Source organism: Mustela nigripes, chromosome 4, assembly GCF_022355385.1.
Source record: "Mustela nigripes isolate SB6536 chromosome 4, MUSNIG.SB6536, whole genome shotgun sequence".
NCBI lineage: Eukaryota > Metazoa > Chordata > Mammalia > Carnivora > Mustelidae > Mustela > Mustela nigripes.
Genome location: NC_081560.1, coordinates 163,568,449 through 163,592,231, shown reverse-complemented (window position 1 = coordinate 163,592,231; position 23,783 = coordinate 163,568,449). Strand labels below are relative to the sequence as shown.

Sequence of the window (23,783 nt, the reverse complement as noted above, 5' to 3'; positions counted from 1 at the left end):
TGTTGTTGGTGAGATAGATTCCGGACTGCTCTCCTCGGTCTCAAGCCCAGGCTGAAACTTCTATGTGTGAAAAGAACTTGACATGAAATGCCTCAGGACACACACTTAAGGCTTAGCAGCAGCAATTCCACCCCTAGGAACAGACCCAGAGGACGGAAAACACGTGCGCACATAAGTTTGTTCCCAAATGTCCCCAGTGATATTATTCAAAACAACCCAAATGTCCAGCAACTGATGAACAGGGTGAACAAAAGGTGGTATATCCATACAAGGAATATCACTGGGCCATGGAAAGGCAGGAAATCCTGACACCTGCTACAATGCGGATGAGCCTTGATAACCATATGCAAGGCGAAGGAAATCGGTCACATAAGACCACATCCTTCAAGCTTCCAGAATGGGAAGATCCACAGACAGAAAGTAGGTTAGTGGTTGCGGGGTTGGGCAGAGGGGAATGGGAGTCCCTGCAAATGGGTGTGGGGTTTCTTTTTGGGGTGATGAAAACGTTCTGGAATTAGATAGTAGTGATGGTTGCCTAACTCTGTGAATATATTAAAAATCACTGAACTGTACATTTTAAAATAGTGAGTTTTATGGTATATATAAATTGTACTTCAACAAGAATTTTTTAAAAACAAAACAGTCATGTAAAGAACTGTGTAATATAGCTCAATTAAAAAGAAGAGTAAACAGGGAGAGAGGTCTTGCAGCTTCCTTTTTGACTCTGGAAAGCTAGTCAGAGTACAGAAGAAATTCCTGTGAAGTCGGAGTCTCTCAGGTTCCAAAGCTTCCAGTGGGGAGACCTGCAGAATCTGGAAAGAACCCACATTATGTCTCAAGGCCTCTGACATCCCTAGGTCCTCCCGCAGAGAGCACACTTAGTGACACGTGAACCCATCCTAGCATAGGTGAAGGGCCGTTGAGACCCAAAGACTGGGCTTCCGAGTGACTTCAGTGGGCAGTCAGGACCAGCGGATGGGGTGATGAGGAAGCAGTCTGATCAATAAGAAGAAAGACTCCTGAGGGATGGGAGCTATCTGAATATGGCAGGAATGCCCAGTTTGGGCTGGTCCTCAGTAGACTGACCCTGTTCGAGGAGAAAAGTTGTTCAAAGTCAAACTTTCAAATACTATTGTAAAGTCTCGTGCAGTGGCTACGTGCTGGGTCTCTGGGTTCAGCTGGTCCTACGCTCAAATCCTGATCCATTACTAATTAGCGATGCGATCTTGGATAATACATTAAGATCTCTGGACTGGAGTTTACTGTTTTTTGTTTTTAAGGAATAATCATAGGACTTATCTCCCGACTTTGCTCTGAGGTTTAAATGAAATCCTCAGCCCTGATACGTATTTACAGTAGCTGTTGTAAACTGACCTAAAGAAATTTAATTATGCACAGATTATGCGGTTGTTATTGTAGACATTCTGGAATACTGAGAGCCAGCTGCTCCCTCTACAACTTCACAAAAGTTTCAGATCCAATCCCACCACATCCTGGACATTAGACACACTTTTATTAGTGAGGAGACACAAAATCTATCCTGAAAGCTAATCACAGCTCTGTCCTTTCAGGAGCTCTAATCAGACCTGGCATGGCTTGTTCTAGGAAATTCCACGACCTAGAAGCAGAATTAAGTTAACCCTAAGGCTTCAAGCAAGTCAAATTCTTTGCCATCATAGCTAGACACAGGACCATGTCACAATGCAGCCTCAGGTACTGTCCAGAAAGATGAAATGAACAGAACTCAAAAAATTCTTTTTTCCTACCATCCAAGGATGGAGAGTGACTGTAAACTATCTTAGCCAATGTGCAGATCTTCCATACCACTGATTTTATTTTATTTTTTAAATATTTTATTTATTTGAAAGAGAGAGAAAGCGAGAGAGAGAGAGAGAGAGAGAGTGTGTGCAAGTAGGGGGAGCTGCAGAGGGAGAGGGAGAGGCAGGCTCCCTGAGCAGGGAACCCCACATGGGGCTCAATCCCAAGACCCTGAGATCATGACTCGAGCTGAAGGCAGATGCTTAACCGACTGAGCCACCCAGGCATCCCAGTATACCACTGATTTTAATGATGAAACCTTACTACTAACTGGGATTTTATTTATTTTTATTTTTATTTTTTTCTAACTGGGATTGTTAACAAGCCGCATTTTTCTCCCAGTGAATACCTAATGCACCAATTGCACTAATTACAATGCTCTGGTACTTATGGGAGATATTAATGGCTGATACCCTCCCAGCAGCAGTGAATATTTGATTAAATACTAACTAATCACTCCTGTGTATTCTCCATTAAGGCACTGACCTTCCCTAGAGCACGGTTTAAATGAGCACATAAATACTAATTACATTGTAGACCACAGACATCTGAGAGCTGACTGCATTTCTCCAATGCCCCAGTATTTCTAAAATAGAGACTTGTTTTAGTATGTGCTAACCGCCCAGGTGGTGGAATGCCTCCTATAAGCCAGCCATTCCTTTAAATCCTTTAGCTCATTTAGATTCTCACCACAACCCTTTGAGGTGTGGGATGTGACTCCCACTTCATCAAAGAGGAAACTGAGCTTCCAAGTCAGGGAGCTCTAGAATATTTGGCAGAAGTAAAGTGAAGAAAAAAGAAATAGGAATCTTGCTCCCTGTAAATAAGGTCCTTATCTTAGCTGAGGAGCATGAAGGAAGACTAAGTAAAGTCCACTCAGCCCAGCAGAGAGCCTTCCCTTAGTAAAAAGAACCACTTGTCCTGTCACATAATCTAGCACATTTCCTCTACCTCCATTTGAGTGTTAATTTCATACTTTCCATGGACTGCACCGAGATGCACTCTCTTCCCGCTGCCTGGCTGAGGACCTCCAGGGTCTGTTCTTGCTGCTCTGTCCACACCCAATCCCAGACCACCTCCATCTAGAATTACAGCCAGCCCAGGGCTAGGGTTACTGCACTTAGCACTGAAAGGCTGCCTCCTTCCAGCCTTTTAGAGCCAGCCAGCTAATCACTCATCACTTGCCAGTTGGCTGATGTATTTTGGGCTTGCTTTGTTTCTACCAGGGCTGAAAACAAGCAAAGGGTGAGTGGCCATCAGGAATGGAACAGGCTGAGCAGGGCTGGAGGATATGAGTGACATGGGAATTTGGAGAACCAACATCCCCAGGGTGTTAGGGTTTGTGGGCAGGTGTGAGTGTCTCCAGAACTGACACTGTGCATGTGACTAAGAGCCTACATGCATCGTCCCCACCTAGAGGTGAGGGGCGTTCCCATACTGAGAGCCTAGTATGTGCAAGGCATTTTTAAATGGGAATATCAACAGTTTCTGTTTTTAAGGGGAGCCCTTTAGTAGGGAGGTAAGTGTCCTAATTTACACCCCAACATTCTCAGTCAACCTATTCTCTCTCCTGTCCTCTTTCAGTTTTTATGAAAGATACCCATTCACCTTCTCTCCTAGCCTTAGAACCACGAGTCACCCTGGAGTCTCCCCGCCCTCACCTCTTACATCTGTACATCACTTCATACGAATGCAGTCTCTTTTCTGTCCCATTTCCATGATCCTAGTTCATCATTTATCACTTGGACTCAGTTGTCCCCCAACTAGTTTCCCCAACTCCAGGGTGTCCTTGTAACCCTCCCCCTACCCACTGTAGCCAGAGTGATCTCTGTAATTTAGTGCGTCTGACCATGTTGTTCCCCTGTGAGAAATCCTTTGGCAGCTCCCCATGTCTACAAAATAAAGTCTAACTCCCCATGTGCTCTGTCACTCTCTTAGCTGTTGATGGGTACTTTCTCTGAGGCACTATGCTAGGACAAGTATACAGGTGTGAACAAAACAGAAATGGTCTTTGTCCTCGGGAAGCTGGCAAAATGGTGGAGGAGACAAACAGAAGAAACAAAACCATGAAATAACATCATCCTGTTACAAAGAGCTGCCGAGCACAGGAACTGAGGGCCAGAAGAGAGAATCACAGTGGCGCCATCTTGATACCAGGCATGCAGGGCAGGCGTCTCTGAGAGCTGAAGGCTGAGTAGAAGGCAATCAGGTGAAGAGTGGGCAGAGGATAAAAGAATGTACTGTGTTTTAGAAACTCGAGGCAGGTCGTGTGGCTGTGCCATGATGAGCAAGGGGTAGAGGCACAGAGAGTCTGGAGAGGTCATGAGGTTCAGACCATGCCTTACAGGCTATGGGGAAGAGTCTGGATTTCACGCTAGCACACTGGGAAGCCACCGAAGTCGTTTAAGCAGTATGTAACCTGGTCTGACTTACATTTTCAGAAGATCACTCTGGTGGCTGCCTGAAAAATGGTGAAAGGGACAAAAGAATAGAAGTAGAATTATGTGCTGATTTGTGCCCCCCCCCAACCAAATTCATATATGGAAGTGCTAATCCCCGATACCTCAGATTGTGACTTTAGTGGGTTATTAAGTTAAAGTGAGTTCATTAGGGTGAGCCCTAATTCACCATGACTGTTCTCCTTATAAGAAGAGGCGATTAGGTTACAGATACCCAGGCAAGGAGGGAAGACCGTGTGAAGACACAGGGAGAAAGGCCTCAGAAGAAACCACCCCTGCCAACATCCTGATCGTATACTTCCAGCCTCCAGAATGATGCAAAAATATGTTTGTATTATGTAAGCCACCAACCTGTGGTATTTTGTTAGGGCCTGAGCAGACTCTGCTACAGGTGGGATGTCCACTTAAGAGGCCACTGAAGAAGCCACTGAAGAAGCCAGGCTGGGAAAAAGAGAGTGGTCGTGGCTCGTTCCAGAGGAGAGGACTAGGAGATGTAGCAAGGATGGACTGCAGAGGGAGCTTAAGTACAACTCAGTGACCCTCTAGATGTGGGGGGAGGGAGACAAAGGGACCAAGTGTGATCGAATCAGGCTGCCCTTAGCAGGGAGGGGTGGGGCCTTGATACCAAGGACTGGGGAGACATGGGGATGGGAAGGAAGGTAGGCTCCTTGTCAGACCTCCATGGAAGAGGGAGTTCCATGTTCTCGGGGACAATGAAGATGACTTTGGCTGCTCCCATCCTCCAAAATAAATTAAGTAATCCAACGCAGGGTTTTTAAAGAACTGAAAGACTTTAGTTTTTAGGGCATTTTTAGATTTACAGAAAAATTGAACAGTTCCCCTTTACTTGTCTCCTCTGGAGCGTCCCTCACGGTAAGCTTTAAAGCCAAAGGGAGTCCTAGAGTTGAAACAAAACCTATGCATATCTACCTATTTCTCCCACAGCACAGAGAGAGGATTTCAATGTGGGAAAAATTCATAATGACACAAGGGAGCATCACTTGTCCCCAGTAATCTTTTAACCCTCTCTCCCACCAGCTTCCCACTTTTCTTTTTATGGAAACAGCTTTATTTCACTTATGCTGGCTAACTCCTATTCATGCCTCAAAACTTGCCCTACCTCCTCCCAAAAGTCTGTCTTAACCCCTCCATGTTGGGCCAACAACACACTGTGCAACCCACAGGTTATCACTTCCCATCTCAGAGGGAGGGAAGTGTTCTTTACAAACGAACATCCCCCACCCCCACCCTCATGACACTATAACCAAGTGGAGAGAAAGCACCTGGAGTATTGTGTCTATTCCTAGTGGTCAGCATAGCGCTTGGCTATGGTAAACACTCCATAACATTTTTTTCTTGTTGGCTAATTAGAACAAAATAAAAAAATTTTTTTTTGATTATACAGAAAGCCATCGGTGCCATTCAAAAAAAAGAAAGTGAACAAAGTACTCTGGGAATTCAGGACTTAATAAACTCAAAGCCAGTCGGCAAGACTGCCTGTTAATTGCATGTCACAGCCTCGCAGGGAAGAGGGATCACATGGCTCGTTGCAGAGGTCCTTGGAGGAAGCAGAAGGGCAGAGAGAAACAGGAGCTGCGGTCTAACATGTCAGTGGAGGAGGCGCTGGGTGTGTGCTGAGTGCTGAAAGCAGAGTCGATCATCTTCTGTGTCCACGGCCCCTCCATTAGAGTGAATTATCGTGTGTGAACACGAATTTGACATGTAATCTATAGACTTTAGGGTTGAATCTGATTTTGCCCACCTGGTAAATGAGTGTAGGTTAAATGATCTAGCTTCTCCCTGGAGGTCATAATTCCATTTAAGGGGCATCTGGGTCTTATTAAGCTGTTTGAATTCTGGTCCCTCCTACAGCATCCCCACATTACATACCCTGTGTTTTTACCTTTGTTGTGTTCAACCAATAGGTTCTACTCAAAGATTTGCCATGAACTGACTATGTGACTTTGGAGAAATCAGGTAATTTCTCTGGCCCTCCCTTTTCCGTCTGGGGGGCACTGACATGATCTCTGTCTTTTTTAAAAGGGGGGGGGGGGGGGGGGGGGGGGAGAGCCTGGAAACAAAGCGAGGAATGTGGAGTAGAGGATCTCCTTTGGATCTCTTCTCCTTCAGTGCTCTCATAAACCTTCCCTGCTGCTGGTATCCTGAGGACTTCCCCTTGATGCTAATCATAGGAGCTCCTCCTTGCTGGCTTCACTCCCTCCTCCCTCGCCAGTATGATAGAAACTATGTGTGTCTGTGGCAGGGAGTTGGGAGGGGGGCTCTTCCTTATCAGAGATCACTGATGCCCAGAAAAAGTCATATTGTTTGTATACAAATAAGATCTAAATTTAACATAGTTGCTATTTTTGCGAGAGAATTATGACTGGTTAGAGTTGTCTCCTTTTTAAACACAAAGAATATAACATATAAGGTTGTGGAGCACTCTTTAATTCCATGAGTCTGTTAGTGGATAAAAGGAGAGGTGAGGGAAGAAAGAGGAAGGGAGAGAGGGAAGACTGAGCAACCCACAGAGGCTGAGAGAGAAAGAGGCAGAGGACAGAGGAGGAAGGCAGAAGGGAGAGGAGGGGAGAGAGGGGGAGAGGAAGCCAGAAGTTGAGGGAGAAGAAAACAATAGAAAACAGCGCGATCAGCCTGCCGCTCACCAGGGCTGTTTCGCCACAGGGTTATTTGTCCTTGCTTGCCTACAAGGGTAAGCCTGTAACTCATCCCTGTCCACAACCCAAGTCTTTGCCCGGAGCTTCTAGTGACTTGTGGCTTAAATCCACTGTGGGAAGTGCAGTCAGTTAAGGGAGGAGCTCTCTAGGCAGTAGGGGTAGGGAGGCAGCATGTGCACCAGCGCTTGAGGATGTCAGCGAACCCAGCCAGAAGGCTGGCCTTTGCCTCCCCCGCTTAGAGGTCACACCACCTATTTATTGCTGAATTTTTTCTGAAACGAAGATTGTTTGGGTGACCTGTAAAGGCATTCGGCATGTCCATTCAGTGGCATGTTATTCAGGGACTAGAGGGATTTGGAGATGTCTGTGGTACCAAAGTCCCCACGTTTGGTTGTGTGGGTTATTCACTGAACAAGGGTGCCCAGACCAAGAGACACCCATATCTACCCTCCAAGCCAAGCACCAGGCAAAGCCATGTCCACTCGGAGGAAGCAATGGCTTTTTCTAATTTGCCCAAAGGCTCCAGTGGTTCTGTGTGACCCAGAATCCATTCAGAGCAAGTCTGTTCTTTATCTGAAGAAATGCTGAGAGATTGTGAGCAGCTCTGGAGGCTGGATCCAAACACACGGGCTCCACTGTCCCCAAGATGGCAGTGGGAGAAGAGGATAGACACCCCAAGCCTCAGCCCCATTTTCCATTTGCTCTCTGGCTTGATCCTCGTCACGTCCCTGTGAGGAAGATGAGGCAGGTGTTCCCCATTTCCAGATGGGCACTGTTGCTCACAAAGACTGAGACTTACTCAAGAGCACACAAGGTAAGTACATTTGGGAACTTCGCACACCAGGCCCAGGGGTGTCAATGAACAAAGAACTGCGGACACTAAGAATAGACATCAATTATACAGACTGAGTCAGCTGCTCTTGCTGACTCTCTGAAGAGGAATTTGGGGCTGATGCCAAGTCCCTCTTTTAATCTAATTTTGGCCATTGTCAAACATGAGTGGGTCTTTCTTTCTTTCTTTTTTTTTTTTTAAGATTTTATTTATTTATTTGACAGAGAGAGAGGGATCACAAGTAGGCAGAGAGGCAGGCAGAGAGAGAGGGGGAAGCAGGCTCCCCGCCAGGCAGGACCCTGGGATCATGACCTGAGCCGAAGGCAGAGGCTTAATCCACTGAGCCACCCACGTGCCCCATGAGTGGGTCTTTCTTAAAGGACTAGCAGGAGTGGAGGACTCAGAGAATCCAGCTCTTTCCTCGGTCCAGCGAAGCCTGGGAGACTTAGGCACCTCTGAAGTCTGATTCCACATGGCCTTGGGTCCCCAGCACCAGAGGGTGCTGAAGAGGTCCTGAGCGCCTGAAAGGGTCATGCATCTCCTTGTGACCACTAGAGGGCACAGGCAAGGACCTGCCTCCTGGGGTCCAGAGAGGCTAAACACAGGGGATTGATCAGTGATAGAGCCAGGGCATGGAGATGGTTCATAGATGAGAAACTTACCAAGAGCAGCCATGGTAGAGGAAGCGGGTATCCAAGTGAAGCAGCCAACAGTTGGGTCAGTGTGTCTCAAAGAGTTTTCTGGACAAGGTAAGTAGATCAGTTCAAGTCCCTGCTCTGATACTAGCTGAGTAACTTTAACCAAGTTGTTCTAAACCTCTCCGAGCCTCAGTTTACTCATCTGTAAAAAGGACCTACCGTGACTTGGAGTTGCAGAGGTGCCAAGAGCCTCCTAAGCTGTCTAGTACACTGCTGGCCACTTTAGGCAGCTGAACTATTGTATATTATTATAAAAATCCCACTATGTTTCTAGACTCACGGAAATTCTGAAAGGGTATTTAAGCCCTAGAGAGGGTCCCTGAAGAGATTCTGAACTGTAATTTCCTGGTAGAGGCTGTGTTCCTCCCAAACAGTCACATGTTATTGAAGTGTGTGTGCTCACAACCTTGGAGGTATTTTTGTTTACATTCCCAAGAGACACTGTTGTACAGCATTAAACACAAATTGGGGGCAGGCAGAGTGCAGAGCTAGGACAGGGGATGTGGGAAAGGAAACTTGCCAGAGAGGAAGGAGGGCTGGGGATCGGTGTGGGGAGAGAACACTGAAAAAGAAGGAGTTGGTGAAATCCAATATTAGGGAAACACTGGATTGGACAGAATGTCAGAAGGCCACTAAGAGGAGGGGTGAGCTGGGGTCAGACCCCCTCCTCTCTGGGATCTTTTCCTCACCCTTGAAATGGGGAGGTTGGGCTGATATCCTTCTAACTCTGACGTTCTCTCATTTCACACAGGGAAACAAGAAGAGGACAAGGCTGGCATCGGCTCCAAGTCATATGTCCAGTTCATTGTTTTGTCGTATGTGTATCAGACCTTCAGCATGTTCTGGGCATTGTACTAAGGTGCTGGAAAAAATAACTGAACAGGCAAGACAAGTGTTCCTTGTCCTTGAAGCCAGTTGTCTGGTGGAAAATGTAAGTGCCTCTCCTTTCACACGTTCCCAATGAGAGGGCATGAAGGAGCTGTTAAACAGGATGAGGAAGAAACCGCACTCTGAGTTCGACTCTTATTTCTTGAATCCCTCAAGTTTCTGCCAACTGTTGTTTGAACCTGTGCCCAATATCAATCAGGTAATAAATTTTGCCAATGTCTATCACATCAGTATTTTTAAGAATAATATAGTTAACTCACAGTACCCTTAATACTCTTCTGAGCATTTTCTCCTCGAATTCATTTATGTTTATTTCATTTATATTTATCTCTGTAGGCAATATGGGAAAAAAAGCATAAAATATGACCCTTATCCTCAGGAAGCTTATGGTATAATTGAGGATGGAGATAATGAGACAATAAATAAAACCACTTGGATCAAAAACTGAGTTATGCAACAGAGGCTATTAAGTCTATGTCAAGATAATGGGACATGTGATCACTGTGAGCCGTGGTAGCTGGAAAAGCTTTCAGAATTGGGGGACAATGGACTTGGAGTTAAGAAGGGTGAGAGCTCAGAGGGTCCCCAGGAATGAGCATGGCAGATAAATGGGTCAGGGAGAGGTACAGTGAGAAGACTGTGTAGATCATTTACAAATAATGAGAAATTCCATTGATTAGACATGGTAATGAGAGTTCACCAGTGGTCTTGAAAGTCCATTTGATCCTATCCACAATGAGGAGCCATAGCACTGTTGAGAAGACATAGGTGCCTTTAATGAAGAAGCATTTGAAGAAAAAGAATCTGGTGCTGGTGTGAGGTTGAGTTTTATCTGCGATCTGCCCAAGCCAAGTTGACAAATTAGGAGGTCATTATAGTAAAGTATTTAGGCTTTGGAATCAGATTTTGATTTTGATTTATACCCTGAAATCTGTCACTTAAAAACTGGGCAAGTCCTTGAGCAAGATGTTTGTATTCTCAACTTTTGATTTCTTAACCCATAAGACATAGATGATGGCACTTACTTTTTAGGATGTTGTTGTATTAAACGGTGAGGATATGCAGAGCCTAATCTCTGAAATGTATTAGGTTCCTCTGCTCTTTCTGCTCTGAGTGAAGAGAGACATTCAGGGAACTCATTCGTTGATCGATTCCAACCAAAGGGAAGAGAACAAGGAAAGATATGCCACTGGCAGAAGTTGAGATGTGAGTAGTTTGGGGGAGTGGTGATGACCTTGAGACAACAAAGTTACAGGTACAAGTTGAATAACCCCCAGAGGGAAACGAAGATAAAGGTGTAGATTAAGGGCTTCTTAGTATAAAAGTGATAGTTGATGCTGTGTGGGCAGACAAGCGTTAGGACAGCAAGAGTCCAGAAGAGCCTTGGAGGGTTCCATTAAGTGGTGCTGGAGAAAGAAGATAACTACTCATTGAGAAAGAAAGTGATCAGGATAGTACAGAGTGTCAAAACCACAATAAGACTTTCCAGGAAGAAAGTCACTGTGCCAAATACCAAAGAGAGGTAACAAAGCACAAGCCTAAGTAGAATTCGTTTGATCTCAAAGAATGAATCTCAGATAATTAAGGGAGAATGGCAGGACTTTAACTCCTCAGGAGTGCTGGAAAAGGGAACGAGGTATCAGGGAAACAGCTGAACCAGCTGACCACAAAAATCACTTCTAAGTGAGCATCAGTACTCACCACTTGGGAGGTAAGAATCATGTAGACTGAGGGAAAGGGAAGTAGCTGGTGAAGACACATATTCAGAAATCTGACCCAAAACAGGGAGGAAAGATATTTGAGGAAGGGGCACCAGTGTTAAGAGAAGATAATATGGGCGCCTGGGTGGCTCAGTGGGTTAAGCTGCTGCCTTCAGCTCAGGTCATGATCTCAGGGTCCTGGGATGGAGTCCCACATCGGGCTCTCTGCTCAGCAGGGAGCCTGCTTCCTCCTCTTTCTCTCTGCCTGCCTCTCTGCCTACTTGTGATCTCTCTCTGTCAAATAAATAAATAAAATCTTTAAAAATAAAAAAAGAGAAAATAATATGACAAGATCGCTACATGTTTCATGGTGAAAGAAAGGAAGGCAGAGAATACTGAATTGTAGGGTGAGGGGAATCTCAGAACTCAAAATAAGAAGCACCGTTTCTAGAAGTAAGAAAGAAAATATATCAAGGCTTTAAGGAGTAGTGTTATTTTAGAGAGAATGGATGCTTATTCCTCGAAGACTAAAGAATTAAAACATAAATTGAGGAGAGTGGGACCTGTGCAAGAAAGCCTCCCGGTGGGCCTCAGCTTTCTCAGAAGAATATGGGAAGATGAAGATGGAAGTAGTCAAAGGTTGATGAGGAGGAGACACCTGTAGGGAATGTATCAGAATCCCCCAGGCACAGAAGAAATGGTCGAGCTAGAGAAAATCCACGGAAGAATGGCTGGGAAGCAGAGAATAGTCAAAGAAACTGAGGTTGTTTCACATGGAGAATCATGGGAGTCAATGGCTGGCTTCAGATACTTGAAGAACTGCCATGCAAAAGGAGTAGACATCTGCGGCATGAGGAGGAGCAGCGGAAAGGGACACCTGGCTCAGTTCCTTAAGTGTCTACTCTTGATCTCAGCTCAGCTCCTGATCTCAAGGTCACGAATGCAAGCCCTGTGTTGGGTCCGTGTTGGGCTCCAGGCTGGGTGTAAAGACTATTAAAAAAAAAAAAAAAAAAAAAGAATGAATGAAAGGAGGAGCCTCTGATGGAAGCTACAGGAGGAAGATTTCACCTGAATATAAGGCAGAACTTTCTCACACTTAGGGAGTGGAGGGGTGAATGGTTCTCACCCGTGGTTGATCCAGAAGACATGGAACTCTTACTTGCCCGGGGTTGTAGCACCACAGGATTCGGCATCAGAAACAAATTGGACTCTGGCAGTTTCTGAGGCGCTTCCCACCAGCACAGCTGAAATTTATGCTGGATCTATAGGTATATAACAGATTTAAAGAATCTCATGGCTGGGGCGCCTGGGTGGCTCAGTGGGTTGAGCCTCTGCCTTTGGCTCAGGTCATGATCCCGGGGGCCTGGGATCGAGTCCCGCATGGGGCTCTCTGCTCAGCGGGGAGCCTGCTTCTCCTCATCTCTCTCTCTGTCTGTCTCTCTGCCTATTTGTGATCTCTCTCTCTCTGTCAAATGAATAAATAAAATCTTTAAAAAAAAAAAAAAGAATCTCATGGCTGAAAGGGACCTTTGAAGCTCATCTAATCTAATAACCCATTTGATTCTTGAACCCCCTCTCTGAGAGGCCCACTAAATGATCAGGGATTGTAAAACCCACCCAAGCTAATGAATCCACGAGTAGCCACTAGGGACACTGGGTTTTTACTTATTTCTCAACTGGATAGAGAACTTATCTGTGGACCTCCCAAAGAACTTGAGATGTCCAGGTGAAACATCTCAAGTGGTCTCAATAAAGAGGAAATATGTGTAAAATGTTGATGAATCTTATATATGATTTTGAGTTACTCTTGTTTATTACTTGAAAACCCAATCCTACAAAGAAAATGTGTTCATTTTTAAAAAGATACTTAGAGAAAGCAAGCAAGAGAAAGAGCATGAGCAGAGAGAAGGATAAGCAGGGTCCCCACTGAGCAGGGAGCCTGATGTGGGGCTCAATCCCACTATCCAGGACCATGACCTGAGCCTGAAAGCAGACACTTAACCGACTGAGCCATCCAGGTGCCCTAAATGCTGTGTTATTATTCATATTTCAAAAGGATCCTTCACTTATAAAATAACTCATATTGGGATACTTTTAGGCAACAAATTCCAGGGATGAACTTGAAATGTACTCAATTTTTCTCCCTCCCCACAAGCAAAAGTCTATTTGCACACAGCTTTCCAAGAACTCACGTATCATACCAAGTGAATTTCACTGTTATTACAACATAACAAACAATTCCTCTGCTTAACTAGCCACACACAAGTGGTTAATGATCACTTTGGTTCTGTCCAAAGGGAGTCTTCACAGAGGACATCAAATTTGATCCAGGAATTCAAGATCTGTACCAGCCAGGGCTCTGTTGACCCACGGAAGGGAAATTTAAGAAAAACGTCAGAACTGTTTTCGGTGGCACAGGTGGAAAGTTCTCTTGGGGTTACTGCTGTTAACTAGCTGTGTGGCCTAGAGGAGAGTGGTTCAGTGTGGTTCAGTGGTTCACAGCCTCAGTGTCTGCATGCGTAAAGAAGGAATACCTAATTCACATGATAATTCAGAGGTTTAGAAAGAATTTCTACAAAGACACACACACACACACACACACACCACACACACACATACACACACACTGCTGCCTCCTGGGCAGGGGAGTTTACTTTGCTTCTCAGCAAACCAGTGAGGTAGCAGACCCAGAGATGGTATTAATGCCATTTTATAGAAAGCAGAATAAAAATAAAGAAAGGAAGCAAGCAAGCAAGCAAGCAGAATCAAGCTGCACACTAAAACCAGCACAAAATCTGGCTTTTGTGCCATGGCTGTAGCCTGCCAGGCAATTTCATCATCCCCTCTGATAGGATATTCCAATAAGTAATAGTAAAGGGAAAGGGGTGTTGATTTGAAGGACGCATAATGTAACAAGAGCTGTGGGAAATGGATCACCTCCCAACACACAGCCCCTTTCTAATGTCCTAATGCCTTGCTAACCCAGGTGTAGTTTCGGGGGGGGGGGGAGAGGGTTGACTGGGTGGGAGGCCTGACGCAGGGGTGGGGTGGTATAGAGGGTAAACTTAAGACCCTATAACAATGCTCTGTCCCCAAGAACCCCTCCAACCATTATCATCACCTTTACTATGGTATAAGTGGCAATTTTCATTATCTTGCTTAAAAGCGAACAAAAGCCTCGTTTTAACTACAGGCTCAGCAGAATGGCTAAAATGAAAAAGAAATGAAATGAAAATACTGAGTTGAGGAACACAGGGTGCTACCGCCGGTGGGGGTGAAAATAGATGCGCCAACTTGAGACAACCACTCAGTACACTCTGGAAGCTGGTGTTCATTTCCCTGACACAGTGATTGCACTCCTAGGTGTAAACGGAATAGAAACATTGACTACAGTCCTCAAAAGACGTGTTAGAACTGTGCTGCCCCGGGCATGACTTTCTATTTAAATTAATTACAACTTAAGAAAATAAAAAATCCAATTCCTCAGCCAAGCACATTTCAAGCTCACGTGCTCGCTACCTTATTGGCCAGCACGGACTGAGAACATTTCCATCACTGCAGAAAGTTCTGCTGGATATCGCTCTAGAATGTCTTTAGCCGCCGCATTCACAACAGTTCAACACTAGAAACCGCCCAAAGGCCCATCAGCAGCACAGCCGGTAAATCATCTGCCGCACATTGATACAAAGAGATACTCTTAAGTAAGGAGAGTGAGCTATCTCCAAGTGCACGCTGCAAGGTCGATAAATGTCACAAACGAAAGGAGCCAGGCGTGGAAGAGTACATACTACAGGCTTCCGTGTATCTAACGTTCCAAACCAGGCAAAACTAATCTGTGCTGGTAGAAACCACGACAGTGGTTATCCTTGGCGGTGGGAACAGTGACCACAAGGGAGCCTGCGGGGGGGGCTAGTAATGTTCTTTTTCTGCACCGGGATTTGGTCTCATGGCAGTATTTGAGGATTCAGCCAGTGCTGGTGCACTGACGTCCTTTCTGCATGTGTTTCATACTTCGTTACATTGTCTAAACGCCCCATCAGAAAACTTTGCTGTTATTAATGTTACCTACAGCTGAGAAAGAGCGCGACCTTTCAAAAGAGCAAATGTGGCCTTGGGATCAGTGCCCCCTCCCGCAGAGGCCTCCCCCGCACTCCCCACCGAGCCCTTCCCGGCTCACCACCCCCTCCCCGGCGCGTCCTACCTGGGGCGCCCGGGTCGCGTCGTCGGGACGGCCGGCTCCGCAGGTTCGGGCGGCCACCCAGAGGGGCGGCCAAACTCTCCGGGGGCTCGCGGGTGTGCTCCCGCGCCAGGCCTGTCTGGGAGGCGGCGTACGGCCCCGCGGCACCTGCGCTGCCCGCCGCGGGTCCGAGGATCCTCCCCCTTCGCGCGCGGCCGCGCCGCGGCTGAGCACCGCACTCCTCGGGCAGACAGTCCGCCGGCCTCCCAGAGCTCGGGCCCTCGGTTCGGGAGAAGGCGCCCGGGGAGTTCGCTCCGCGGCCCAGAGCTGTAAACGCCGGAGGGGGAAGTTGCAAGCTAGGCGCGGAACCAGCCCGCCCTCCGCACGCGCCGTTCTCCCGGGAAGCGCCCGCCCTTCCGCCGCACCCTCGCGGGGACGCGCGGCCCGAGGTCCCGCCGGCTGGGCCCGGGAACAGCGGAGCGCCGGACCCCGGGCTAGCTCTCCGGAGAGGGGTTAGGTTTCCCCTCCTAACCCTTTCTTCCTGTACTTATGAGCCCGAGGAGGGTCGCCGCTCCGCCCGGAACCTCTTTGCACCTTCTCCTTCAGTCGAATTCCCTTGAAGCCTCCAAGGTCCAAGCCTCCGCGAAGCTCTCCGGACTCCGCCTGCCTGTGGTGACGCGTGCCCGCCGTGTTGGGGTGGCGAATCCCCCGGGCCCGCCGCGCTCCCCCTGCGGACCTGGGAGCGCTGCAAAGGCAGATCTGAGTCCTGAGCTTCTCTGCATACTAGGCAGCAAACGCCGGCCTGGCCAACGCCAGGGGTGCAAGGCCCGAGACATACCAGACACTGTGCTAAGTTGCTTTTACAAGGATTACCTCATTTAATTTGAGTCCTTTAAGTGTTTACATATATAAACACTCACTTAATTGCACACTTAACTATTTGTGCGTTTTGCTTAGGTAAAAGAAAAAAAAAACCTATGAGAGAAGTGTTATACCCATTTTACAGAGGAGGAAACTGAGGTTCAGAGTGCTCCTAACTTACTCAAAGTCTCTACTACTGGTTGTGGAGGCATTAAGGTTAGAATGGAGGAAGGCTGACTCCAGAGCCAATCTCTTAACTCCTCTCAAGCTTAGGCTAATGCAGGAAAAAATTGCTGGCCTTAACCTCTCTCACCAGTAACACCGACCCCCGACCCCTGACCCCCCACCCATGAGTCCTTGGGTAGGGAGGGATTATCCATGCATTCAGAGAAGGGGCGTTTGAGCCAGAAGTGATTTCTGAAATCATACAGTCTATCCTTCTCTGCCTTAGAGCTCAGACCCTAGATGCTATAGGGGTGACTTACTTCACATGCTCAAAGTCTCCCCCATCCTTAGAAGGCATTTTACTCTTCCTCCCGGCTCACAAAACTATTCAGTGAAGCAGCAATTTGGGCTTGCGGGTGGGGTGTGTCTTTTCCCCTGCAGAGGGAGCTCAAAGAGAGGTAGCTGTGTTGGTCAAGAGTTTTCACCCTTCGATGGCCACAATTTAGCAGTAAGGAAATCCTTTAGCGGAGAGATGGGAGCTATTTATACCCAGAGACTGCTGGCTCTGGGGAAGTGTAGTGAGCAGGGAGGGAGTTGGTTCAGTCTGGCTTTAAGTATCTCAAGACACGTGAACTGTGTGGAAGCCAATCCTTAGAACTAGTCTCCTTCCTCTGCCACGGTCGCACACCTCTTTTCGAAAGAGGAGAGAATGCAGAATGGAGGAAGATTAATGCGGGCCGGGAGGAAGCCGGACAAGGAAGGTGGGGATCTGGTGCTGGGAGCATTGAGAGGCCAAAGCCCGCTGGACACAGACTAGGGTGGGGGAAAGGAGTTGCTTACTTAGGAAACCCCCAGCAGAGCAAGGACATCTGCTCCCAGAGTCTTGGGTTCCTAGAGCTCAGGTGATGGAATCCAGTGTGGGAAATGAGCACTCCTGGAGTGCCAGAGCAGGCTCTTGGTCACCTCATACCCCTCAGCGAGGGAAAGTTGAAGTGGAACTGGGTTCCCGTTGCAGGTCCCAGATTTATCATACACATCTCAGCTCTTCGCCCTTCCCGCTTGAGTTCTCACTCTTTTCCCTGCTCTGTGTTCCTCCCAACCCCTAAACTTTGTGCCCAGGGTATCAGGTCATTCCAAGTTCTTAGCCTCCTTTCCTATGTTTTGAACTATAGGGAGAAGGGTAACAATCTCTTGCAGAAAGCTGTGTCCCCAGCAGCATTGCAGGGTACCAAAGGCAGGACATTTCTCTGGAATCTGCATGGGCTGTGTGTCTTCTGCAGGCGGTTTCAGGTGCCTTGGCCCCGCCCAGATGGGCTAAGAGTCCAGCTCAGCACATGCCTTGTAGTCAGCACCCAGTGCCGAAGCTTCACATCACCAGGGCCACTGCATGAGCTGGGGAGGGTCCTTAAGGACTCTGGTCTCATGATCTCCTACTTACTGTGTTATCTGTCCCAGGGGACAAAAGATGTCAACCTGGTGGCTCATGACCTCATTAGGACCTCATGAAGAGGGAGAGAAACAAATAAATCTTTGCATGACATGATGTTGTGGTATTGGAAAGTACCTAAGACTCTGGTGGCATATATGTGGGAGGGATTACCTCCACTTGGGTGGTTCAGGAAAGAAGCCTGGCCTTGAAGGGGGAGCAAGAGTTAACCAGAAAGATGGGGGTGGAAGGGCATTCCGTATGGTGGGGAGGGCAAGTGTGGAGGAATGGGGTTGCAACCGCGAAGGCCTGTTTGGCCTGGCTTCCCTTTCGTCATTTAGGTGTCAACTTAAGTGGCTTTCTCTGATCACCTACTCCAGAAGAACCCTCCCTTCAGCCCTTAGTTCTATTTCCCTTTTAGAATTTATCTGCTTATTTTTACATTTACTTCTTTGTTGTCTAACTCCTGTCCCCAGGCACACTCATTAAAATAAACTCCACGAGCCTGTGGACATTGGTGCTCCCCCCCCCCCCCGCCCCCGCCCCACTATCCCCAGCATCCAGAACAGTACAACTGAACATGTATTAGCAGGTGTTCTGGAAATTACTGCTGGCTGGCTGGCTGGCTGGCTGGATCAGTGGTCCGAGGCTGCAGGCCATGAGAAACGTGTTAGGAAGCGAGAATTCCCTCCCCAGCCCTTAGCCTAAGCAACTCACGGGAATAGAATAGCTTCAGAAGAGGGCTCGCTAGGAAGGGGACTTGGGGCGACAGGGCGGTGATAAGGGTGGTGGGTGGAGTTGTCCCAGCTCCTGCGAGGCTTAGGAGAGGAGGGAACTGGCGGCAAGGAGCTGAGAGACCGGCAACCTGGTGCACGATAACTCACACTCAACTCCAGGGTTTTTCTGCCTGGGAAGAGGCGAGGAGAGGGAGGGTCTTCGCCCCGTAGGCGCCGCCTCTCCAGCCTCCCGCTAGGCCCTTTTGGACCCGTCCAAGCCTCATCCTGGGCGGTCAGCGGGTTTGGGAGGATTCCCTTGCCTGCCTCCCTCCTTTCCTCGCTTCCTTTTTTCCTCCTCCTCCTCCGGGTCTCTGCAGATCCCCAGCCCCGCCGCCCCGCCGCAGCCTAGCAGCCCCCGCCCCCTCCTAGAAAGGGCGAAATTGCTAAACTTGTAGCAATAATGACCCTGCATTCAGGCCGCCGACTCCCGCTGAACGTCTCCGCGCCGCGGCTGGCCGGCCTAATCAGCGCGCCCGTCCCGGCTGCCCGCCCAGCCCCCGTCCCCCCTTGCCGCTCCCTCCCCCAGCGCACAAAAAGTGGGGAACAAAACCCCCGCGCATTTCTCCGTCCCTCTGTTGAGCAGACTGCTACACAAAGCCCCCGCTCTGAGAAGCAATGGGGAGCTCGGGGGGGACGTCAATCCCGACGCGCTGGGGTTTTTGTTCGCGCAGGGGACTTCGCCTTCCTACCACACCTTTTGTTCGGGACTCCAATAAAAAGCCATTCTTTCCGCACCTTCCCGGCCCGGAGCCGCCTTTCAGCGAGGCCCGGCCCCACAATGGCGCGGCGCTCTGAGGCCTCCCCATTCACCCGCCTTGGCACGCTCACAATCGGCCGTGTGGCAGCACAGGCCTCGCACAGGCATTCTCCGCAAGTGACAAGGAGCCGCATAAAGCCGCGGCCGCCGGGGGAGAAGGGAGGGCGGCCGAGGGGGAGAATTCGGCCGCGGCGGGGCGCAGCGCCCCTGGGCGCGCTGGAGGCCCCGGCGGCGGCCGCTGATGGAGCCGCCTTCGCGCCGCCTCTGGCTGGCCCAGGGGGCGAGGTTTCCTTTTCCCTGGCGACCTCCGAGGTGGGGCAGAGTCTCTCAGTCTTGGTCTAACGCAGGCCCAAAGACACTAGTCAAAGCATCTGGTAAAACTTGGGGGGATTACAAAGCCGGGGACCTCAAAAGGTCCCGAGTCTCCGATCTGTTCTCCCACAAGAGGAAAGAGAAATTTAATGAACAAAACCAAGAGGACGCAAGACTTGCAGTCCCCCGGGCTGGCCCAAGAGAGGCCAGGCCTGTGAACGCCCCGGGAAGATTGCTTTCCCCTACACACCTCCTTCCCTACCCGCCCTGTCTAAAGGATCCCTTTCCACTTCTGGGGGTGGGGGGGAAACAGAGTCTGTAGCCAATGGTTTGGAAATATTGCACCTTGTTTATTGACTCCTGTAGTGTATGGCAGCGGGTGTGTACACGGCGTGTGGATAGTTATAGGTATATTATATGTGCTGAATACAGAATATGAAACAGAAAGGAAACCTGGTAACACCTCCCGCGGGCCACCAGCTCCCAGATTTGTTCAGCCCCCTCCTGCAGCACGCCCCCCCCCCCCGCCATGTTTGATCTTGCTTCGCCGGTTTTTCTCGCAGAGTTCTACACCCTGACGATCCGGAGATCCAGGCCGAGGTATCTGCTGCGGGGGGCAGGCGGTAGGGAAAAGAGAAATCCGCTGTGGTGTGGCGCTCCGGGCCGCAAAAGAGGCAGAAGGGTCCGAGGGGCTTGGGGATTCTCAAGCCCCGACACCCATTTTTCTTTCCTTCATGCTTTTCTTTTTTTTCTTTTCTTTTTTCTTTTTGTCCTTGGGCTTTCTGTCGACATTTCGAGGAGGCCGCGGGAAGGCCGAGGGGGAAACACGGCCTTCTTGATCTGGAAGAAGCAAGCGGCAGCCAGAGTCCCAGTCTCCTCACCCTCTTCGGGGCCAGAGTCGGGGCCATTGTCCTCCCCTGCACCCAGCCGGAGTTTCTGCCTCTGAGACAGTCTCCGCGACCAGTCCCGGGCCTCCTCCTCGTCCCGCAGCCCCCTTCCCCAGGCTTCGCCGGAGCTGGCTTCCGGGGCCCTGGGGAGCGAAACATGTGTATTGGGGGGTAGAGGGGATTGTGGTTTGTTTTTTTTTTTAACGAGAGGACCTGGCCCTGGGTTCCAGCCTTTCTCGCGTTTCAGTCCCGCGGTGCCAGGCTGCAGTGGGGCGCCCGCCGCGTGAGCCGCCGCGTCCCTACCAGGCCCGGATGCCCTGCAAGGTGCCCTGCGCGCAAGCAGCCCCGGCCGCGGCACCCTGGTGCAAGGGCTGCGCGCCGCCACCGCCGGCGAAGCCGCCCAGGTTGCTCACGTTCACAAAGGGGCCGCCTCCGGCCGCGCTGCAGGCGGGCTGCATGGCCGCGGCCGCCGCGGTAGCCCCGCTGCCCCCGCCGCCGCCGCCGCCGCCGCCCGCCGGGTACGCACAGCCGTAGCTGCCGCTGTAGGCCGCGGCGGCGGCGGCGGCGGCAGCTGCGGCGGCGGCAGCGGCGGCCGAGTTCCCATAGCCGTAGGCGGGGAAGCTGTTGTAGGAGTAGGCGCCCGCACCCACGCTGTAGGGCGCGCCGTATGCTTGCGCACCCGGCGTGACGCACGGTTTGCCGTCCCGCACCAGCACCGGCACGGCCACGCGGCGCGGCGGCGGCGGGGGCGCGTGCGCGCCCAGCTCCAGGGACTTGTCCTGCCGCTGCCTCTTGCACTTGTACCTGCGATTCTGGAACCAGATCTTCACCTGCGTGGACGTGAGCTTCAGGCTGCTGGCGAGGTGCTCGCGCTCGGGCGCCGACAGGTACCGCTGCTGCTTGAACCTGCGTTCCAGCTCGAAGACCTGGGCTTGCGAGAAGAGGACCCGGGGCTTCCGGCGGCTGCGTGGCTTGGGCCTGTCGCTCTCCTCCGCCGCCTTACAGTCTCCGGCCGCCTCCAGAGGCTTCTTCAGCTGGCAGCTTTCTGCGGAAGAAGCACAACAGCGTCCTTTAGCAGTTCCCCGCCTTACCGCGGCTCCTGTCCCAGAGCGCTGTGGCCCTTTTGGTGGCAGCGCGGAGCATGCGGTAGTAAATGCCTGGGCTTTCTGGAAAGTTTGTGGTTTCTGGCGCCATGGGACCCTGCGACAGACCCAGTACCCTCAGAACGCCTTTAGTGGGCAGAAGCACGTTCCACGGGGAGGGATAGGTAGTGCGGGTTTGCTTAGAATTTGAGCATCTGTGAGAGAGTAGTAAATGTTGGGCTCGGCGTGCTAATGACGATTCTCGGGATGAAATACATAGTAACTAGAGTGTTTGCAAACTCATCTGCTTTCCACTCTGTTACGGATAGCGGAAGGTGTGATGCATATTGGTCGTTGGGGGCCCGTATGCGTGCGTTACGTCAATAAATCTTTCTGTTTTGGAAATGCTTGAGTGTGACCCCCCCTGCATTGCTTAGGAACTTTTTTTTTTTTTTTTGGTCTTTTAAAAGATAACAGACCTCCTGCTACATGCGTGACGATGTCTGTATTATCTTAAAGAGAAAAAGAAATTTGATTGACTGATTTAGACCGTTTCGTGTCGATTTTAGGCCCAGGCGAAGTGTCAGGAGTCTAGGCCTTGGCTGCTGCCACATCAAGCCTCCTCTTGGGGAAGAGATTCTTTGATTCTCCCCTCAGAATCCCCTCAGGTTTTATTCAGCTGTCCGATCTCCCCACCCAATTCACCTCCCATGCCAGCGGCTGGGATCTAGGACTAGGTTCCGCGCGTTTTTCACACAAAGCATAACATTATGAATTTTCAAAAAAGGCTAGTGCCTCGGGGGGTGTGAACGCTATGCACGCGCCTAATGGACTGTGTTCCCACGCACTCTCCGACCATCCCCTCCCTCTCTGCGGGTGCTGTGGGTGCCAGGGACACTGAACTCCAAGCATAGAAGTGAGGAAACCACCCAGCTTGTCTCTAGCAAGGTTCCTGCGCCCTGCCAACACAACCTGCCTAGATCATCTTTTTGAAGAAGAGGGGATGGCTGACTGGCCTCAAAGACCTCGTCTCACCCTAGGGTCAAAGAGGAAGAGATTTGAGCTCTTGTCTAAGTCTTGGGAAGAACAAAAATGCTGTGAGTTGTCAGAATCCAGCAGCTGAGCCCGTGTTGCTTATCAGCGTCAGGGCAGCAAGAACTACTTTCCCTTCCTTTGGGGGCTTGCATCGCCTCTCCTCTCCGGGAGGAGTATTTGTCGGGGTCACCTCGTCCTTCTCCCTCCGCCCCAGCTCCCTCGCAGGCACCTGTGCTTTGCGGAGCTGTCGTGGACCAGGGTGAGGCATGACCCCAGCCAAAGGTTAAGGGGGCGGGAAGCAGTGCTGTTTGCGGGCGCTCCGCCATTGCTCCAGATGTGCGGGTGCGTTCTCTTCCCCCCTCTACTCACTTTGGCTCCGGTCCCTCACGACCTCGGGCTCCTCTTCATGTTCCTTAGGCCCGCTACACGAGTCTCGCAGGACTGTGTGGACATAGCTCTGCGGACAGAGCCCCGAACCCCCGTGGCCGTCGGCTGTGGCTAGTGAGTTCAAATAGGACAGTTTCTCGCCCTCTTCTTCCTCGTCTTCCTCTCCTCCGTCAGAAAATTGCGTCCCCTCGGTGGCGGCCAGCATGCACGGCGCCGAGTGAAAGTGGTGCTCCAAGTCCGCCTGCAAGTGCGCGCCGTGGAAGTGCTGTTGCTGCTGCTGCTCCAGATTCAAAATGTCTTTGACTGAGAAAGGGGTGGAGGTGACCGGGCTTGGTAACATCATCAGGGCCACTTAATTGTCCAGTCCAAATACTCAATAAATCCCGGCGGGGGCGGGGAAGCAGCGCTGCGGCTCCAGCTCTCCTTCTGGACTCTGCCGCTGCTGCCGAGTCGGGCTTTTGACAGACGCGGTCCGGCTCCAGTCTAAATCGCCTCCATTGGCCGGGACCTGGGGGTCTGGGTTTTGTTACAGCCACTGCAGGGACTGGGGCCGGGGCTGCGAAGCCTGTGTCCGGGGGTCGTGCGTCACGTCGGGGGCGGGCCTCTCGCCTCGGCCTCCCTCCCTATTGGTTCCGGCTCATGTGGACCACGCCCCCCGCATCGACTGAGTGGGGTGCTGCGGCGCTACCAGAAATAAAGGACTAGTATAGAGTCGCGAAGTCCAAGTCGTTGTAGGAGAGGCTGCACCGCCCCAGGTCCCCGAACTACCGATTCCCTCCTCGCCTGGCCGTATCTTCCTGGCCAGGGCCAGTTCTGGGAGGCTTCTTGTCCACGAGCCAACTACCAGG

The 23,783-nt window shown here is 50.3% G+C and overlaps 1 protein-coding gene and 1 long non-coding RNA gene across 3 annotated transcripts in view; both read right to left on the bottom strand.

The window, feature by feature from the left end:
• LOC132015358 (uncharacterized) overlaps positions 1 to 15,916 on the bottom strand; it is a 53,230-nt gene extending 37,314 nt beyond the window's left edge. For both annotated transcript variants that reach the window (XR_009403632.1, XR_009403633.1), the window contains exons 1-2: positions 15,842 to 15,916; positions 15,272 to 15,574 (exon numbers count right to left, since the gene is read on the bottom strand). This is a non-coding gene — a long non-coding RNA (uncharacterized LOC132015358). The remainder of the gene's footprint in view (positions 1 to 15,271; positions 15,575 to 15,841) is intronic.
• A 3,979-nt stretch (positions 15,917 to 19,895) lies between these two features.
• Positions 19,896 to 23,361, bottom strand: NKX2-3 (NK2 homeobox 3). The gene is made up of 2 exons (XM_059395914.1): positions 22,918 to 23,361; positions 19,896 to 21,476 (listed from the first exon to the last, which is right to left on the bottom strand). Exons 1-2 carry the CDS (start codon positions 23,276 to 23,278, stop codon positions 20,731 to 20,733), a joined length of 1,107 nt encoding a protein of 368 aa, XP_059251897.1. The 5' UTR covers positions 23,279 to 23,361; the 3' UTR covers positions 19,896 to 20,730.
• Between the last annotated feature and the right edge of the window lie 422 nt (positions 23,362 to 23,783).